Source organism: Hemiscyllium ocellatum, chromosome 14 (assembly GCF_020745735.1).
Source record: "Hemiscyllium ocellatum isolate sHemOce1 chromosome 14, sHemOce1.pat.X.cur, whole genome shotgun sequence".
Taxonomy (NCBI): Eukaryota; Metazoa; Chordata; class Chondrichthyes; order Orectolobiformes; family Hemiscylliidae; genus Hemiscyllium; species Hemiscyllium ocellatum.
The window spans coordinates 12019255-12039244 of NC_083414.1; the positions used below are offsets into that span (position 1 = coordinate 12019255).

The window sequence follows — 19990 nt, forward strand, 5'->3', positions numbered from 1 at the left end:
TAGGTTAGGTGCTTTAGTCACGGGAAGTGTAGATTAATAGGGTAGGGGAATGGGTCTGGGTGGGTTACTCTTCAGAGGGTCGGTGTGAACTTGTTAGGTCGAAGGGCCTCTTTTCACACTATAGAGGTTATATTATTCTATTCTATGTATAATCGTGCTTCTTTAATCTGCTTGTGAGAGATAATTCCCAACAATTGGTGCAGGTGATTGATCATCCATTATAGTTGTAATTACGTGGGAATAAATGACATTTCAGTTGAATGTAATCTTTCCTTTGCATTTGACAATTTCATTTGCAGAGACAAGAGTTCTGTATGGTGCAAAGGAGGATGGATTTTAAGAACAGTTCATTGGGATATTTAAAATTCGGATTGTCGGATCATGGTTTATCCAGCTGCTTGTTCGGTTTCCCGTGGCAATCTTTCAGCAGAAAGTTCACCATTGTACATTGTTCCGACTTATCTAGCTCAGTGAAATGAAATGTCGAGCTCTTTAAAACTGAGTGGCTGATATTTACGTGCAGCCTATTTCATAAAAGGCATGTACAGTTTCCCATCTCTCTAATTAAACTTCAAAGTGACAGGGTTAGAAATTCAAACAGGAAATGCTGGAGCAACCCAACTGTGAAAGAGAGGAACGCAGAGTTAATGTTTTGAGGTCCCAGTATGACTCTATGCATCTCCGTAGACTGTTCTCTGCTGCAATTTCCTCTGACTTCATCTGCACTGCGTCATATACAAGGAGTGAGTTGGATGTAATTTCCCTGTTGCCATGCATCCATCACTATTGCAGCATTACTCCAAATGGTCAACATTGATGCCTTGAGGTACCTGCCACCTCTACCAGTATTTGGTATGAGGTAAGGGTTGTTTGACGTAGTATGCTGCGAATAACCATCCTATATCTTTGTTGTCTTCAGGCCTAACTTAGTGATTAGTGATAGAGTAACTATATAGTGACACTGTTATTAGTAAACAAGGTTCATTGCATAATGGCAATATGTAAAACCACACTTGGTCAGGTACAGACTTTAGGGAGCTGGAATAGTTCCATTTCACCCTTCCAAAAACTAGAGAAAGACTCCTAATATTAGAAACACAGCCAGCCATATTACATTGGTGGAAATTTCTCACAAACAATAATGTGCTAATAATTAGATGAAGTATTGTTGCAACGATCAAGGGATAAATACCAACCACTGGTCTTGAGAATTGGCAACTTTTTAACGTCTATCCATGCCTTGGGGTGGCAAAGGTGGCTCAGTGGTTAGCACTGCCATATGACAGCGCCAGGAACCCAGGTTAGATTCCAGCCTCAGGTAACTGTCTGTGTGGAATTTGCACATTCCCCCCGCCCCCCCCGCATCTGCGTGGGTTTCCTCCAGGTGCTCTAGTTTCCTCCCATAATTCAAAGATGTGCTGGTCAGGTGAATTGCCCATAGTGTTAGGTGCATTAGTCAGGGGTATATGAAGGGTAGGGGAATGGGTCTGGGTGGGTTACTCTTTAGAGGGTCAGTGTGGAGTTGTTCGGCCGAATTGTAGGGAGTCTAATCCAAATCGGTACATAGGCCTCAGAAATTCACATGAAAGACAACACCTCTGCCAGTGTAGCATTCCCTCAGTGTTGAATTCAAACCCTGAAGTGGGGTCTAAATGGAGAACTTTCTGATTCAGGGCTGAGGGAGTGAAAGTTTGAAATGTACTCCCACAAACAGCATTCAGTTGCTTAACTTTAAATTGTTCTCTTAACCAGAAGTGTTAAGGGACACGGGACAAAGGCAGAGTTAGGTCACAAATCAGCCGTGCCTTATTTGAATGGTTGAACAGATTTAGCCTCCTCTATTCCCATTGTGAGCCGAGAACAGTTGCTGTAATTTTACTAACGCAAGTTATAGCAACTCATCGTGTAATTGGTGGGTTAAAGTACCATGAAATGCTAAGAAGTGGCGAAGTGCTGTATAAACACAAGCCTCTATTTTCTTGTAGGCTTAACTATTAAGAACAAATGATATTCTTTGTGTCTATCAGATTGCACTAGTGTGGATGGAAAGGGTTAATTGGTGATTAACACACTCTGGGGCAACATCTGACACTTGCTCCACTCCTGTTCATGAATTACTTATTGGATTTATTGTGATTTAATACCAGTTTAACGATCCTCTTCCTTGTTCGCTTTCAGATTTACTGGCCAGCTTTGCCTGGTCAGGAAGAGGAATGTTCCCTCAAGGGGAAAGACCTATTTGTAAGTGCAAAGGATTTATTTTCTACTATAAAGTCTTTTGGGAAAAATATCACTCAGCCATTTCAAGGGGCTTGGTCCAGGTTTAAGAATAATTGTCATGTATTTCAGATTAAAGCCCAACATACTATTCCCTCATCCATTTTATGAGGAGTGTCTCAGATTTTATGCTGTAAGTTGCAGCTATTCAGCGGACTTTACGTCCCGCTCTCCATGTGTTATGTGCATTTTCACTTTTCTGCTTCATAATTAATGGCTTCCCTGAGATCCACAAGGTGCAGTGAGCTTAGTGCTAAGAAGAAACGTTTTTCTAAGCAAACACATTGAGCGGATGGAATCCATTGCTGGAAGTCAGTGCTTGAAGCAGAGATCACGGGCTGGGTTTCGGAGACAGGTTTGAAAGAATGGAGAACAAGGGGTAAATGAAATGCAGTTTGTGGTCTTCCTGCTTGCTGCTGACCTGTCCCAAACACTATGGCGATGGTGGAGGCTTTGGGAGGCCTTCTCATTCTTGGGCACATTGAGACCAAATAATGATCTCTTCAGGGTGTCATCCTATCCCTCCCATTGCTATATGACCTGAAGCAAGGGGAGGGTAGGCAAGTAACCTGGAAGCTTTTCCAGGCTACAAGGAAGTGAGTGTGGAACCTTCTTTTGTGGTTTTCCTCAGCCCAATGGAGGTTACTCCTTCCTTCAAGATCAAATCTCCCCCTTAATCTTCACTCTCTGGCCTTTGAAATCCATGCTAGGCCCCACCAGTAGGCATACTCCTCACATGCCTAGTTTCATAAATGTCTCTTCTTTGAGGGTTAGTTGGAGTTCCAACACTGGCCTCCACTCAAATCTGGTACTGCCGGGACCACAGAGCTGGGAGCCATCCAATGGGTAGCAGTTTTACCAATGTCAGGATTGAAGTTCAACCTTAAAACCATTTGCATTCACCCCGGGGTTAATTTTCTTTGGGCCAGCCGATAATATCACAGGCCACCTCCCTACCTTTTAGCCAAGTTTGGGGGTTGGGTGCATGGACTAGGGTGCTCTGCAAAATCACTGAATTAACTCCACAGAGGCCGGTGTCCCGTCACCAAGTTACCCTTTGTTTACACATGCACCCAGCTCATTCACAGCTAGCTCTCAGAATGAACAGAACCCTCTTGCACTCATACTTATATCTGTCAGCCAGGGCTCCCTGACTGAACCAGGTTAACAGCCCCCAACTCATAATTCTATGACGTCCACCTGGCTGATCTTGTTACAATCATGTTGACATTGAAGAATAGCATGGAGAGGAGAGAGGAGGAAAATGGGGTAAGAATAGCCATTTGAATATGTTGAGCATGGGATGAGGACAACTCCTTGGTCAGGGAGTAAGCAATAGCACAGATTGGTGTTTCCATCGAGTCACAGAAGCCAACATCGAGTCTTCCATGTTGTAATCTTTACCTGATGGTGGTATAACACAGGACATGTCAAGCTGTTAGTCAACTGCACCAGAAGTTGAACTTTCACAGGTGAAATGAGATAATATGGATTCATCTGAAGGACAATGTGGAGCATCTTTTGTTTATTCATTTGTGGGATCTGGGCATCACTGGTTTGGTCAGCATTTATTGCCTGTCCCTAGTTTCCCTTGAAAATAGGGGTGAGTTGCCTTTTTGAACTGTTGCAGATTGTGCACTGTAGCTGGACCCTATTAGGGAGGGAATTCCAGGATTTTTAATCAGACAGCAGTGAAGGAATGGCGATATATTTCCAAGTCAGGATGGCGAGTGACTTGGATGGCCTACTCCCCTTATGTAGACAAATAGGAGGCTGGGGGACACACAGCCAGCCAGGCAGCATCGGAGAAGTCGATGTTTCGGGATGAAGGGTCTCGTGTGGTAGCCCCCTGTTTGTCTACTTTGGATTCCAGCATTAGCAGTATTTTTGTCTCTACTTTTCTTATGTACCTCAATAAAGTGGGTACTGAGCGTACGGAAAAGGGGACCCGAAGGTCAGTCAATGATTGAAAGTGGAAGGGGGGGTGACAGTCAAATAAGGGTGGAGTTAAAAATTCCAGAGAGTGGGACTGTCCTGACTGACTGGGCACCAGTAATGGCTTGAAGAGTGCACTGGTTTTAAAGGAGTGCACTGGGTCAGGGTGGGAATGGGCGGAGCTGGGAGATGAGTAACAGGAGAGTCAGAGAGGAAGCAGCTGCACTATTTCAAACAAGCCGGGCACTAATACAAGGAGTCCAGACAGCAGGGAGTGGGATGTATATCTTTGATAGGATTCCCAGAGCCTCCTGAGCAAGAGGTTTGTATCACAGAATATATCCCACAGAATGAAAGCTTTATAATGCGGGTGGGATGTGTAACAGAGACAGTGTTACAATGGGCTGGGCTTTCTTTGCCTGTTCGCCTCGACACTGGAGTACATGATGAGAACGATCCGTTTCTGACCTTGCTCCTTTGACCTCCTGCAGAGAAGCTGTTTCTTGTGCTTTCTTTGGCAGCATCGATTTATTTTCTTTTCTGTCAAATATCTCGATGCCCACTTCCCAACCTCAGCACAGGCCCTTTCATCGGCGAGGGAGGGGTTACTGCAGGCTGACCGAGTCTGGTGGTGGGAGCGTGTATCTGCTGAGGAAGAGCCTGTGTGTCTCGCTGGGAATGTTTCTCACCACACAGTAACATGCTGCAAAGACAATGGGGCAGCCATTTCCTCACTGCATTAGGCACCCTGTGAACAAGACCTTCTGACCTTGAAACGTTTTGACAAAGAACTTAAATAGTAAAGTGACACTGATCAAGGTTCCTCTGTGAAACAGCTGGCTCTATGAACCAACAATCAGCCTTTTCGGAGGTCACTTGATAATATTCCAAGAGCCTCCCACTGGAGAGGGCATGGGAGGCTAGGGGCTACCGCCATCAAATCCCTAGAATGTGGAAACAGGCCATTCAGCCCATCAAGTCAGCATCAACTCTGCAAAGAGTGAGCCATTCAGCCTATTGAGTCCACACTGGTCCTCCAACGAGCATCCCACCCAGACACACCCCATCCCTGTAATCCTGCATGTTTCCATGGCTAATCCCATCAAACCTACACACACTGTGGGCAATTTAGCATGGCCAATCCACCAAAGCTGAGCATGTTAGGACCATGGGAGGAAACTGGAGCATCCAAAGAATACACACGCAGACACGAGGAGAATGTGCAAACTTCACACCTACACTTGCCCAAGGCTGGAATTGAACCTGGGTCCCTGGGGCTGTGAGGCAGCAGTGCTGACCGCCGAGCCACCGTGCCACCCCAGCAAACCCTGGAGCCGGCTTGGGACAGGAACACGAAGAAGGGGTGTGTCTCATTCTGATATTGTCACAGTCTGACCTGAAAAGCCATCAGGCCTGGGGGCATCAGGAAGTGACCAGAGACTAATGCCCAATGTTTCAGGCAGAAAAGCCACTTAAGATAATGACCCCAATGTGCAATTAATCATCAAGACTGCCCATAACAGTGGGAATTTGATTTTCTTTAATTTCCAGGATGTGGATGTTGATGGCACTTATTGTCCATTCCTAATTGCCCAGAAGGCAGTTAAAAGCCAACCACATCACTGCAACCCTGGGGTCACCTATAGACCAGACCACATCAGGATGGCAATTTCCTTCCCTCAAGGACATTAGTGGGTCAGATTGATTTTTCTCCTGACAATCAACAATGATTTTATCATGAGATTCTTAATTCCAGATTTTTATTTCGCCATCTGCCATGTCAGGATTTGAACCCTGGCCCCCAGAATATTTCTGGAGTTTCTGGATTAATCTTCTAGCAATAATACCACTAGGCCATCACCTCCACAAATGGCAGAATACCAGAGCCAGGAAATTGTTAAATTAAAATCCTTAACTCACACGCTTGTACTTCAGGAGTCGGTGATTGAAATAATTGTTCTGCTTTCTCGTCATCCTGTGCTCATATTGAATCCCAGTGAGTGGAATTTTAAAATCATCAGCCTATTTTCAAATATTTCCATGCCTGCACTCCACCTCTCCAAGTCGCCCATTCAAAATCTCTATCAGCTCCTCCAACTCTCCCAAGGTCTCCGCACTCCTCCAGTTCTGGCCCTTGTGTGTTCTTGATTTGAATCATTGCACCGTTAATGATATGCCTTTAGGACTGAGACCCTAAGTACTGGAATTCCCTCATTAAACATCTCTGCCAGTCCATCTGTCTCTCTCATCCTCGGTCCTGTAATGATGTGGAGGTGCCGGTGTTGGACTGGGGTGGGCGCAGTCAAAAGTCACATGGCACCAGGTTATTGTCCAAAAGGTTCATTTGAAATCACAAGCTTTCGGAGCGCTGCCCCTTCGTCAGGGGAAGCATCAGCGCTCTGAAAGCTTGTCATTTCAAATAAACCTGTTGGACTATAACCTGGTGTTGTGTGAATTTTGGCTTTGATCCTGTAAAATGTACCTCTCAGCTATCTTCATAGCTTTCTATGAGGAGTTAAACTTCACTTGTTAACACCTCCATCAAGTGCTTTGTGATGTTTTTAACAAATGTTATATAAATGGCATCATTGCAATATTCATCTGTAGAACTGACATATTGTTTAACAAGAAAATTAGGTGGTTAAATAATTTGAGCGTGATGTTAACCAAATCGATCCTAATTTTTAACAGTGCAGTCACAATAGGTTGAGTGGTCTCCTTCTGTACTGTAGCGACTAATTGGGCTGAATGGCCTGTTTGAGATTCCCACACTGGGAGTGTTTAAAGCAGCCTTTAAGCACAGGCAGGGGAGGAGAGTTCACCGGTGTCTGTAAGTGAATGCACATTTGAGCCAGCGGTTCTATCCCGGCATTCTCAGTCCCCAGAGGTTGGTTTCTCCAACCCCACACACTCCCATCCCCACTCCCCAGAGTCTGTGTGCTTTATTCTGCCCTCCTTTCTGTTCCAGAGCGAATGTGCCAACTATGTGCGGGTGTTGCACCCATACAACCGAACCCACCTGCTGGCCTGTGGGACAGGAGCCTTCCAGCCAATCTGTGCCCTGATCTACGTGGGACACCGAGGAGAGGTAAGGAGCTGCTCAGCTTTTTAAAGAGCCCGATCTTCACCTGCCCAAGTCCCACGGACTGAGGCGGTGTTCGAATCAGGCACTCATCCTCAAAGGGCAGGAACCTTCTTCTGCGGCAGAAAGTGGAACTGAAGGGTGGAGTGGGGTAACTCCTGCTCCACTACTGGGAGCCCAGCATTTACACAGGTTTCTCCACCACGCTGTGTTTTTCTGTTCACCATCAAGTGTAGTACAGCAGTGTACGTAACTGCTCTTTGACTTACAAGAAGCAGCTGTCATGGAGACATACTGCACTGAAAGAAACCCCTCAGTCCAGCTCTTCCCAGACCAGGTTTCCTGAACTAAACCCGTCCTATTTACCTGTATTGGGCCTATATCCCTCTCAACCTTTCTAATGCATATAGCTGTTCAAACATCTTTTAAATGCTGTAATTGTACATGCACCTACCACTGGATGTAGGTTTGCTCACTGAACCTCATACGTACATACAGAACCCCAACCTCAGCTACAAATCTTTTCAAAACTTGCTAAAACCTACCCCGCAACTCTCTTTTAAATCTTTTCCCTCTCACCTTAAACCTATGTCCTCTAAGTTTGGACTCCAATATCCTGGGAAAAGATCTTGGCTGTTCAGCCTATCCATGCCCCTCATGATTTTTATAAGGTCATCCCTCAACCTCCTACGCTCCAGTAAAAAAGGTCTCAGCCTATCAAACTTTCCAGTCCCAGTAACATCCTTGTAAATCTATTCTGAACCCTTTCCAATTTAATATCCCTCCTGCCCTCTCACTTCAGAATAGAGAAATTAGGAGATTAGCTTCAGTCTGTCAGGAGAGTCTTTAATTATATTGAAAGATCTTCACATCTCACCAGAGGGCAGAGAAATAATCAAAAGTTGGAACAGTTCCCAGGGATGACTGACTGTCACTTCAGCTTCAGAAAGAGTGGATTACAGAAGCAACATAAATTCAGGGAGAGATGACAGTGATACAATCCATCAACGAGGTGGCTGTATGTCAACGTAGAAGAAAATGAATGAGCTAGAGAAAGGGGACTTGAGGAACCAGTGTGAAGATAACGCATGTTCATCGTGAAAGGAATATGTAAAACAAATGGCAGGGACAACTTCCTTCAGAAATGACCATAGATGCCCTACAGCGTGGTAACAGGCCATTCGGCCCAGCAAGTCCACCCTGACCCTCCGAAGAGTAAGCCACCCAGACCCTACCCTGTTACTCTACATTTCCCCTGACTAATGCACTTAACCTACACAACCCTGAACACTATGGGCAATTTAGCACGGCCAATCCACCTATCCTGCACATCTTTGGACTGTGAGAGTAAACCCACACAGACAGGGAGAGAATGTACAAACTCCATACGGACAGTTACCTGAGGCTGGAATCGAACCCACGTCCCTGGCACTCTGAGGTAGCAGTGCTAATCACTGAGACGCCATGCCACCCCATGATGAGGATGTCAAGGACTGAACACTTTTAAGGATTGATTCACCTGTGTTGGAAAGGGGGTTAGTGGTTAAGGAGGTTGATATCCAGTGGATCCACGTCATACAAAGCTATAGTGTGGAGCAATGAAAGAGGGATTTAGGGATCTCTTTCTGTTAGCAATGCTGATGCGTGCTGTCTTTGGGGGGAGATAAGTGACATCACAACCAAATTAAGATTCTGGACAACTCAGAACATTGTTCATTTACACCTGCTGGAAGTGATATATATTTACAATCAAGGACATATTCCCTCGTGTGACTTATATGCTTTAAGAATGATTTGTTCTGTCCTGTGTTGCAAACCTACTCCATAGAAGCAGAGAAACTATCTTTAGGTTTTTTTGATCGACTAAAGAAGCATGATTAGGTGGAGTTAGGCTGACACGGACCCAGGGTTTTAATTTTTGTGTTCAGTTGTTGAAGCTGGGGTCTTTGGAGTTGACGATGCTAGATACAGCTCTCTCTATCTCTCTATGCTGCTGCTGCTGCTACAAATGCTTGAGGTTTCTCTCTGTTGCTGGATTTATTCTGGCAGTTCCTTCTTCTGATCTGGAGAAGTTAGCAAGTGAGGGAAATCTGTTTCAGAACAGGCGATGAGTAGTAGTTAAATAAGATATTATTTTGTTAAGTATTTAAATAGAGTTAAAGTTATGCCAATTCTTCTCTTTTTGTTGCTTGCGTTTTAATTGTGCTGTAAGAACAAAGTATGCTTTGCTAAAAACCTAGTAGTTTGACCAATTAAGCCACATCTGGAATGCAGCACCTTACACTTGCCTTTAAATAAGCTAAAAGTTAAGGTCTAGGCTATCTCCTTGATATGTTTTGAGGGGGTTTGGTCTGGTCACCTTCCAACTCCATTTTGATTTAGCTCCACCCCCCCCTCTCTCTATCTCCCTCACCTATTGGTGCTCTGCATTGCCTTTAAAGGGCATTCATTTTTGTATGGTAATACCTACTTGCTTACTTAGTAGGATTCATTTTACATTAATAATGAGACGTGGTTTACCATGAAACATGGTTTATTATCTTTGAAACACAGGATAGATACATATACAATGCTAAAACGGCAGTCTTTCCCTCTAATATCCTGAGTAACCTTACAGTTCTTAAATGTCTATGCCCACAGACTAGTTTAAAATCCACTTTGGGAGTGCCAGATATTAGAAAGTACGTACTACCCCAATTTTAGCCAGTCAATCTGGAGTTGAAGCCTTACTTCCTGCTCCCAGGAATGTTTTATTTCAAAAATATACTTTAGTCATAAAAAATATCTTAGTGTATATACACAGTCACAAATGCAGTTCGGTTCTGGGCAGTAGCATTTCAAGGGAACAAACAAACATTGGAGTTTGACTCAATCTGAAAAAACAAAGACATCTCTTACACATACAAGACGATATTTACATTTATTTGAAGCTCTAGCAGGGTCTGATCACTGAACAGAACCCCATTTAAGTTCAGCAGAAAGACCTCAGTTCCTGCTGCTTGGTCCTGATGTTCTCAAGAGTATGTGAGAAACCTCTCTGATGTGAGTGGCTTCTATTAACTGGTTCTCCACACCATTTCCCAGTCCAGGGGCTGAGCAGCAGTTTGATATAACAATGTAATTACCATAATTTAATAAAAGCAAAAGAACTGCAGATGCTGAGGAAGGGTCACTGGACCCGAAACATTATCTTTGATTTCTCTTCACAGATTCTGTCAGACCTGCTGAGCTTTTCCAGCAATTTCTGGTTGTGTAGCATAATTTAAATTGAGTTTGAATTGCAGGAAGTGTGTGACAAAAGGCAATATTGGATGTTGCAAGTTTCCCTAATGGTTGAGCCAACCCCAGGAGCCAAACTGTCTCAAAAACAGTTCAACTGAAACTCAGATATAGTGTTCCACCCAAAACCTGTAGCATTGTCTCATCAACAACGCGTTCAATGGTCAATTGGGGTGAATGGCTTGCATGTTACTCTGGGCTTGATTCAATTCGGCAATGAATACTGCAAGCTTCCTGGCTTAATATCTCAGTTCCACTGTCTCATTAACATTTGTTCAATACAATCAATCAAGGTAACTGGTTTGCATACCTGTTCTGTTGGCCAGTTTTCCCAGCATGCCATTCAGTTGGCCAATATTACTTTCAGTGTCCCAAAAGAGCTATTATCTTGTTTAAAAATGAAATTCCACCACCTGCATTTACATGTATATCAATCAGTTCGAATACATGGGTATTGTACCAGTAGTGGCTAATAGATGAAGACCTGAAGAAGGTTACACCCTAAATATTGATGCTTCCACCTCCTGATGCTGCCTGGCTTGCTGTGTTCATCCAGCCCCTTGCCTGTCTACCTTGGTTTCCAGCACCTGCGGGTTTTTTTGTCTGCAGCAGATGAAATACAGCACGTGTGCGTTAGTGATGTGGATTCAGTTGTGTATAAGAGCACTTCTGGATATAAATAAAGGACGAAGAGAAAACAAAGCACATAAAGTCATAGAGATGTACAGCATAGAAACAGACCCTTCGGTCCAACCCGTCCATGCTGACCAGATGTCCCAACCCAATCTAGTCCCACCTGCCAGCACCTGGCCCATATCCCTCCAAACACTTCCTATTCATTTACCCATCCAAATGTCTTTTAAATGTTGCAATTGCACTAGCCTTAACCACTACCTCTGGCAGCTCATTCCATACACCTTCCACCCTCTGAGTGAAAAAGTTGCCCCTTAGGTCTCTTTTATATCTTTCTCCTCTCACCCTAAACCTGTGCCCTCTAGTTCTGGACTCCCCCACCCCAGGCCCCAATCAGTTTTTGAAAGTTCTTGCCTAATACTGTCAAAATTGTCCTTCCTCCAATTTAGAACTTCAACTTTAAGATCCAGTCTATCCTTTTCCATCACTATTTTAAATCTAACAGAAATATGGTCAGTGGTCCCAAAGTGCTGCCCCACTGACACCTCAGTCACCTGCCCTGCCTTATTTCCCAAGAGTAGGTCAAGTTTTGCACCTTCTCTAATAGGTACATCCACGTACTGAATCAGAAAATTGTCTTGTAAACACTTAACAAATTCCTCTTCATCTAAACCCTTAACACTATGGCAATCCCAGTCGATGTTTGGAAAGTTAAAATCCTCTACCGTAACCACCCTATTATTCCTACAGATAGCTGAGTTTGTTTCTCAATTTCCCTTTGACTATTAGCGGGTCTATAATACAATCCCAATAAGGTTATCATCCCTTTCTTATTTCTCAGTTCCACCCAAATAACTTCCCTGGATGTATTTCTGGGAATATCCTCCCTCAGCACAGCTGTAATGCTATCCCTTATCAAAAATACCACTCCCCTTCCTCTCTTGCCTCCCTTTCTATCCTTCCTGTATCATTTGTACCCTGGAACATTAAGCTGCCAGTCCTGCCCATCCCTGAGCCATGTTTCTGTAATTGCGATGATATCCCAGTCCATCCCCCCACCTTGCTAGTTTTAAATCCTCTCGAGCAGCTCTAGCAAATCTCCCTCCCAATATATTAGTCCCCTTCCAATTCAGGTTATTCAAGATTTATGCAGAGCGGGCAGAACATGCTGCATGGTAGTAGTTTCCCAAAGACACAGGTTGAAGTCCTGCCTGTTCCAGAGTTTTGTTAAAACATCCCGAATATGGAGAGGTTGTCTCCCATTTTAGGAGCGGCTGGAACCAGAGGGTATAATCTTAAAGTAGAAAGTTGCACATTTCAGAGAGAGTTGAAGAGGAATCTGTTCTCTCAGACGGTAGTGGAATTCTTTGCTGTAGAGGGCTGCCGGTTCTGGGCTATTAAGTATATTCACGGCTGAGATTGACAGATTTTGAATAAAAAGAGCAAAGGGCATAATCTCAAAGATTTTTTGGCACAGTGGTAGTATCCATACCTCTGAACCAGGAAGCTTGGGTTCAAGTCTCACTTGCTTCCCAAGATGTGTCACATCTCTGATCAGAAGATATAAAAAAGCATGTGTGATTTTCTCCCTTATCTTTGAAATCACCGTGACCCTGGGGAGTTTACAGCTCACCAGATACAACAAATTAGTGGAAGTGACCCACCAAACCTGCCTTGCTAATCAGCCCAGTCATGGCATGAACTTTCCTGCCCCCATCCCCTCCCCCACATGAACCTTGGTTCTGTGAGAAAGCAAAAGCTTCTTTGTCTCCGATTAAATGTCTCTAATGATGGAGACTCCAGACAGCACTCCAAGGACTCACAAGGAGCTAATGGGCCAGAGGTATCATTGTTAGGCTATTAATCCAGAAACCCTGGTAACAATCTAGGGTTCAAATCCCACTATGGCAGATGGTGGAATTTGGTTTCAATTGAAAAAGAAAATCTGGAATTACGAGTCTGTTGTTGGGAGACACTATCTGGTTCACTAATGATATTTAGGGAAGGAAAATGCCTTCCTTACCTGGTCTGGCCTCCATGTGACTCCTGACCCACAGCAATGTGGTTGACTGTGAACAGCCTTTGGGCCATTAGGAATAAACAGTAAATGTTGTTCTAGCTAGTGATACTCAGATCGCATGAATACACTTTAAGAAAAGCCTTTGAATGCAGAAAGTTTATTTGCTTTTTCCATAGTGAGGACTTGGCCAATTAGAGTGGACTTGCCAACCAATCAGCAGCTCCTTTTCCCTGTAGTATAAATTATTGTGATCACTCAATCTTTGTCATGCTTGTATTTGTCCTGATGGGTGTGCAGTGGAAAACCTCAGCAATATCTGTATTTGTACATTGTGCATTCATGATTCAATGTAACTATGGTCATGTCATACCTTGGCATATGGTAAATATCCAGAAACCCCCTCCCCTCCATGACCACTGTTCACATGGCACTGAAGAGCAAGTTACCAGCAAGTATTGCTGCCACAATTCCTGATCTCTGTCTTTATTTTTGTTCACAGTGCTCTTCCCAGGTCAAATATTTGCACTCCATTCAAAGGATGAAGGGAGTTGCTGTTTTATTGTTGATTCCCAATTGCCCTGAGGGCAGTTAAGAGCCAGCCACATCGCTGGAGCCACATGTAGACTAGATTCCTCTAGTCGTTCTCCCCACACTCCTTCACTAAAGGGTATTAGCAAGGCAGGTCGGTGGATTCATAGTCATCATTAGACTCTTAATTCCAAATTTTTATTGCATTCTGCAATGCAATTTTACCATTCTGTCATGGTGGAACTTGAACCGTGTCTCTGGAATATTAGATTAACAGCCCAGCACTGTTACCACTAGGCCATCACCTCCTCATATATGTCAAAGCTGCAGTTTGCAGAGTACAGCTGCTTAAATTGGACAGCTAAAATGTTTCCTGCTCTGGAAGGCACGTTTCTGGAGTTGCTTCATATCCTTAACAGCAGCCAATTCTTACTGAGCTTTGATTCAAACCGTTTATTAGCTCTACAAAAACATCTAAACAGAATTAGGAGTGTGAAATGAAACTTTTTAGTGTCTAAGTTTGCTCCATCTGAATCAATAATCAATATTTATTGGGTGCAGCTTCTGTCAGATCCTCTGCACATGCAGACTGACTAGGTATTGGATAATTTGCTTATGTTTTGTGTGTGCAGAGACTTAGAGTGCACAGAGGTCTCATAGGGAGTGAGTCTCCTGCCTCCCATCCTGTATTGACCATGTGCACAGTGGCTGAAGAAATGCTGAGTTTGGAACGTGATGTTTCAGTCTGTATTCTCCAAGAATAGGTGATTGGGCTTGAGAAGCACTGGCCAACTCAGCTGACTTCGGGATATCAACTGCGGCTGAGTAGGCAGCTCTCTTGCCTCTGCGTTTGAAGATTGTAGATTTTTGTTGAAGCTGTTTCATCAAGTATGTTCAAGGCTGAGATTTTTAATCATAAAGGAGAGAACCAAGGGGGAAAAAGGCAGGAAAGTGGAGCTGAAAATGATCAGATCAGCCCAGATCTCACTGAAGGGTGGAGCTGACCCAATGGTTCTATAACTTACAGTCTTACAGTCTAAATCTGGACTGGCCCTCCGATGAGATGCTGAGGGAAGGCTGCATTGTTGGAGGTGCCACTTTTTGCATGGGATATTCAGGTGAGACCCCAGCATAGCCACAACCTCTCTGATCAACACTCTCTGAGTGGCTTGCAGGGCCATTTGAGAGGTATGGGAAACATCAATCACATTGCTCTGGGTGTGGAGCCATATGTAGGCCAGACCAGGTAAAGATGACCGACTCCCTTCCCCGAAGAACAGAGGTGAACCAGATGAAGCTTCACAACAATTGTTGGTCATTTCATGATCACCATTTCTTTATATCCCAGACTTATGAATTAAAAGTGGACAGGCAGGATGCTGGAAGAACACAGCAAGCCAGGCAGCATCAGGAGGTGGAGAAGTCAACATAGAACATAGAACAATACAGCACAGAACAGGCCCTTCGACCCACGATGTTGTGACGAACATCTATCCTAGATTAAGCACCCATCCATGTACCTATCCAATTGCCGCTTAAAGATCGCCAATGATTCTGACTCTACCACTCCCACGGGCAGCGCATTCCATGCCCCCACCACTCTCTGGGTAAAGAACCCACCCCGACATCTCCCCTATACCTTCCACCCTTCACCTTAAATTTATGTCCCCTTTCAGGTGTAACCCTTTCAACATTTCAGGTGTAACCCTTCTTCAGTCCTGTGTTATCCTCCAGCCTTCTGCCTATCTACTTTGGATTCCAGCATGTGCAGTTTTTTTTTTGTCTCTAACCAGACTTATGAATGGCACTTAAATTAACCTCAAAAATGGTCTTGCAAGCCACTCAGAGAGTGTTGATCAGAGAGGTTGAGGCTATGCTGGGGTCTCACCTTAATATCCCACTCAAAATATGGCACCTCCAACAATGCAGCCTTCCCTCAGCATCTCATTGGAGGGCCAGTGATGGGACATGAACCCATTTTGCCAAGCATTAGATCTTTAGCATTCAACCATGGATTGGTCCATGTACCACACCTGCTTGATGCTGATCCATGGACAATTCAACATCAAACCTAGCAGAGCTTTTACAGCACAGAAAGAGACCCTTCAGCCCATTGTGTCCATGCTGGTCATCAAATATCTATCTACTCTAATTCTAATCATAAAAATATCTGTAAGCATAACTGATGGATGCTTTACTTGTTTCATTATGAACAAGGTTTTGATGTACAGTCGGCAGGAGACAGCGCAGACACCAAACTACAGGCCCCCAGGAACAGCATTGATGGAGAGATGAAAATAATGCCTGCTGTTTATAATCTGTCTGAATTAATGAATCAGAGAGATTGTCAGACGGTTTGGTTAATCATTGGAGTTTAGTTAATCCCTTTCTGACCTCTGTGACTATAACATCATGTTGCTAAACTACATTCATGAGGATTTAATCATCCAAAAGCTGGCTGATTTCCACTGTACATCTATTAACAAGTTAACTATTCTATAACAGTTGCCAGCAATACCTTGTTGGACTGTATGGCGCCTGTACAACAGCCAACTTGCAATTTCTAGAGTGCAAATCAATGTATATGTTGTGAAATTCTATCATTAATCTTTATTTGCAATGTTGCAACTGATTGTTATATATGATTTTGCGTATGCAATCCCTCCGTTAGGCTACTCAATGGAAAGGGGGAGTCATCTGACAGAGGGTTAACCAATTTGCTTACTTAATCCAAATGCACTGTTGGAAGTCTGTTACATGACGGCTTGGGTCAAATCATTGAGCCACTCAGTGACAGTGTTGCCACAACATCAGGGAAGAATCCACTTTCTCGCCATCCTCCTCCCTTTCAGATCTCCCTGGTTCTATAATCACAGGGGGATCTCTGAGAGGCTGGAGTTACTCTCCTGGGATCTGAGAAGATCAAGAACCCACGATTGTAAGACATGTGAGCAGGCGTAGGCCATTCAGCCCCTCAAGCCTGTTCTGCCACTCAACAAGATCATGGTTGATCTGGACCAGGCCTTAACTCCTCTTTCCTGCCAGCTTAAGAACACTAGGGAGAGGGAAGTTGAAGGAGTTATACTAAACCTTAAATACATAGTTTCAGGAGAATAAATGAGGGTAAGGGACAGGCTGTGGATCAGCCCTGTGGGGGTGGTTAGGATTCACCAGAAAGAGCAGTCAGTGTGTTTTATTTTTTTTCATCATGCATAGGATACTTACAGTGTGGAAACAGGCCCTACAGCCCAACAAGTCCACACCGACCCGCCGAAGCGCAACCCACCCATACCCCTACATTCACCCCTGTACCTAACACTACGGGCAATTTAGCATGGCCAATTCACCTGACCCGCACATCTTTGGACTGTGGGAGGAAACCGGAGCACCCGGAGGAAACCCACGCAGACATGGAGAGAACGTGCAAACTCCACACAGTCAGTCGCCTGAGTCGGGAATTGAACCCGGGTCTCAGGCGCTGTGAGGCAGCAGTGCTAACCACTGTGCCACCGTGCAGCGGGGTTGAGGTATCACCAGCTGGGCCAACATTTATTGCCGAATCCATAGTTGTTGCTGAGAAGGTGGTGATGAGCTACCTTCCTGAACTCCCGGAGTCTATTTGGTATGGGTACACCCACAATGCCATTAGGTTGGAGTTCTAGGGTTTTGACCCAGCCACACCAAAGGAACACAGATACATTTCCAAGGCAGGATGGTGACAGCCTTGGAGGGGAACTTATTGGGGGGAGGGAGGGGAGGTGTTGCCATGTATCTACTTCCCTTGTGCTTCTGGTTAGTCATGGTCTAGGGTTTGGAAGGTACTGTCAAAGTTACTGCAGTGCATCTTGTTGTTGTACATGCTGCTGCTACTGGTAATGTAGGGAATGGATACTTGTGGATGTGGTGCCAATCGAGAGGACTGCTTTGTCCTGGGTGGTGTGAAGCTTCTAGAATGTTGTTGGCGCTGAGCGAGGAGTGTTCCATCACACTCCTGACTTGTGCCTTGTAGAGGGAGGACAGGCTTTGGAAGCTAGGCCTCAATGACTCTCGGATTCCTGTCTGACCTGCTCTTGTAGCCACAGTATTTACATTGGTGGTCCAGTTCAGTTTCTGGTCCAGCATATTGATAGTGAAGAATTCAGTGATGATGATGCCATTGGATGTCAAGGAGCATTGATTAGATTCTCTGTTGTTGGAGATGCTCATTGCCTGGCATTTGCCTGGCATGATTGGTTCCTCCTATTTGGCGAAAGTAGGTACTGCAGATGCTGGAGATTAGAGTCAAGATTAGAGTGGTGCTGGAAAAGCACAGCAGGTCAGGCAGCATCCGAGGAGCAGGAAAATCAATGCTTCGGGCAAAAGCTGATTTTTGATCAAGGTCTTTTGTCCAAAACGTCGATTTTCCTGCTCCTCGGATGCTGTCTGACCAGCTGTGCTTTTCCAGCACCACGCTAATCCTGTTTCCTTCTATTTGTCAGCTCAAGCCTGGATGTTGTTCAGATTTTGCTGCATTTGGACATGGACTGCATCAGGTTTGAGTCACGAATGGTGCTGGACCCTGTGCAATCATTGGTGAACATGTGCACTGTGACCTTACAATGGAAAGAAGGTCATTGATGAAGCAGCTGAAGATGTTATGCCATGAGTCAATGCCAGTGCCAAGCGTTTGTTCATACCCTGCATAGCTCAGCTGAAGACTAGCTGGAGAGACAAACAAATCACAAGGACATGGAGAAATTGGATTCAAAACGTGGAATACAACTTTGGTTTAGATGAAGAGCCCTGTAGAGGCTTGGATTTACATGCAGCCCTTAAAATGATTAATAACTCAATTAGCTTGTCTCACACAGGAAAGAGGTCTTGATTCATTGAACACAAAACATTGTCAGAGAGTGACTGCTCTCCATCTATCAATCAGCTATTCAATGGACTGTTTGAGGAAATAGCCCTTCTTTACAATCAATACGCAAAGGTTTGGGAGTTTGAAATTGAGAACAGCAGCTGTTATCCCTGAGGGCATGAAGCCTGCAACTGTACTTTGTCTATTGTAGGAGATGTTAAAAACAGTTAGAGCACCTCGTAGGAACTCCTATAATGGAATCATTTTTAAACAACTGATAATTAATGATCCATTTAATGATCGTAAATGGATAATGACATGATGAGTGTGTGTATTAGGCTTTTTAATTTTATTGTGAGTAACGTCATTAGTATAATATTTGTATGCCGTTCATGAGATCATCAATGTTTGTCCATTCTCCATTGATCAGTCAATCAATTTGGAAACATCTGGACACAGCTGGAAGAGCACCACACTTGGAAAGGACTCAGCAAAAGTATTGGCTTTGCTTAGTTGGCAGTCCCTGAGTAGGAAGGTGGAGCACTTAACACCAACTCCACAAAGTGAATGAGAGAGTCATAGAGTCCTACAGCATGGAAGCAGATCTTATGGTCCAACTCATCCATGTCAATTACGTTTCCCAAACTAAACTCCTCCCATTTGCCTGCATTTGGCCTATATCCCTCTAAACCTTTGCCCATTTATGTACCTATCCAAATGTCTTTTAAATGTCGTAACTCTACTTACATCTACCACTTCCTCTGGCAGTTCAATCCACACACGAGCCACACTCTGGAAAAAATTGCCCCTCCAGTCCCTTTTAAATCTTTCATCTCTCACTTAAAAAACATGCCCTCTAGTTTTGAACTCCCCTATCATAGATAAAAGACCTTTGTTGTTCATCTTATCTGTGCTCCTCGTGATTTTATAAACCTCTATAAGGCCACCCCTCAAACTCCTACGCTCTAGTGAAAAACGTCGAGCAGAATAAGTCAAGCACTCCAATCGCTGCAACATCCTGATAAATCTTTCGGAACCCTCTCTAATTTAATCATATCATTCCGATAGCAGGGTGATCAGAAGTGGACACTGTCCTCCAATAGTGACTTCATCAACATTCTGACATCCCAACCCCTGTAACTCAATGGTCTGAGCAATGGAGGCAAGCACGTTAAATGCCTTCTTAACCACCCTGTCTGCAAGTAACACAGCTTTCAAACAACTATGTACCTGAACCCCTAAGTCTCTCTGTTTGACAACACTACCAAGGGCCCTACCGTTGGCTGTATAAGCTTTGCCTTTGTTCATCTCACCAAAAAGTAAGTAAACTTTATCTGTCATCCCTCAACCCATTGGCCCAGTTGATCAAGGTCTCTTTGTGATCTTAAATAACCTT

At 44.2% G+C, this 19990-nt stretch overlaps 1 protein-coding gene across 2 annotated transcripts in view; it reads left to right on the plus strand.

Annotated features, from left to right (window-relative positions):
* Positions 1 to 19990, plus strand: part of sema3bl (sema domain, immunoglobulin domain (Ig), short basic domain, secreted, (semaphorin) 3bl) — a 189683-nt gene that overhangs the window by 108214 nt on the left and 61479 nt on the right. For both annotated transcript variants that reach the window (XM_060835364.1, XM_060835363.1), the window contains exons 3-4: positions 2179 to 2241; positions 7181 to 7300. In XM_060835364.1, coding sequence (XP_060691347.1) covers positions 2179 to 2241; positions 7181 to 7300 — 183 coding nt within the window. The remainder of the gene's footprint in view (positions 1 to 2178; positions 2242 to 7180; positions 7301 to 19990) is intronic.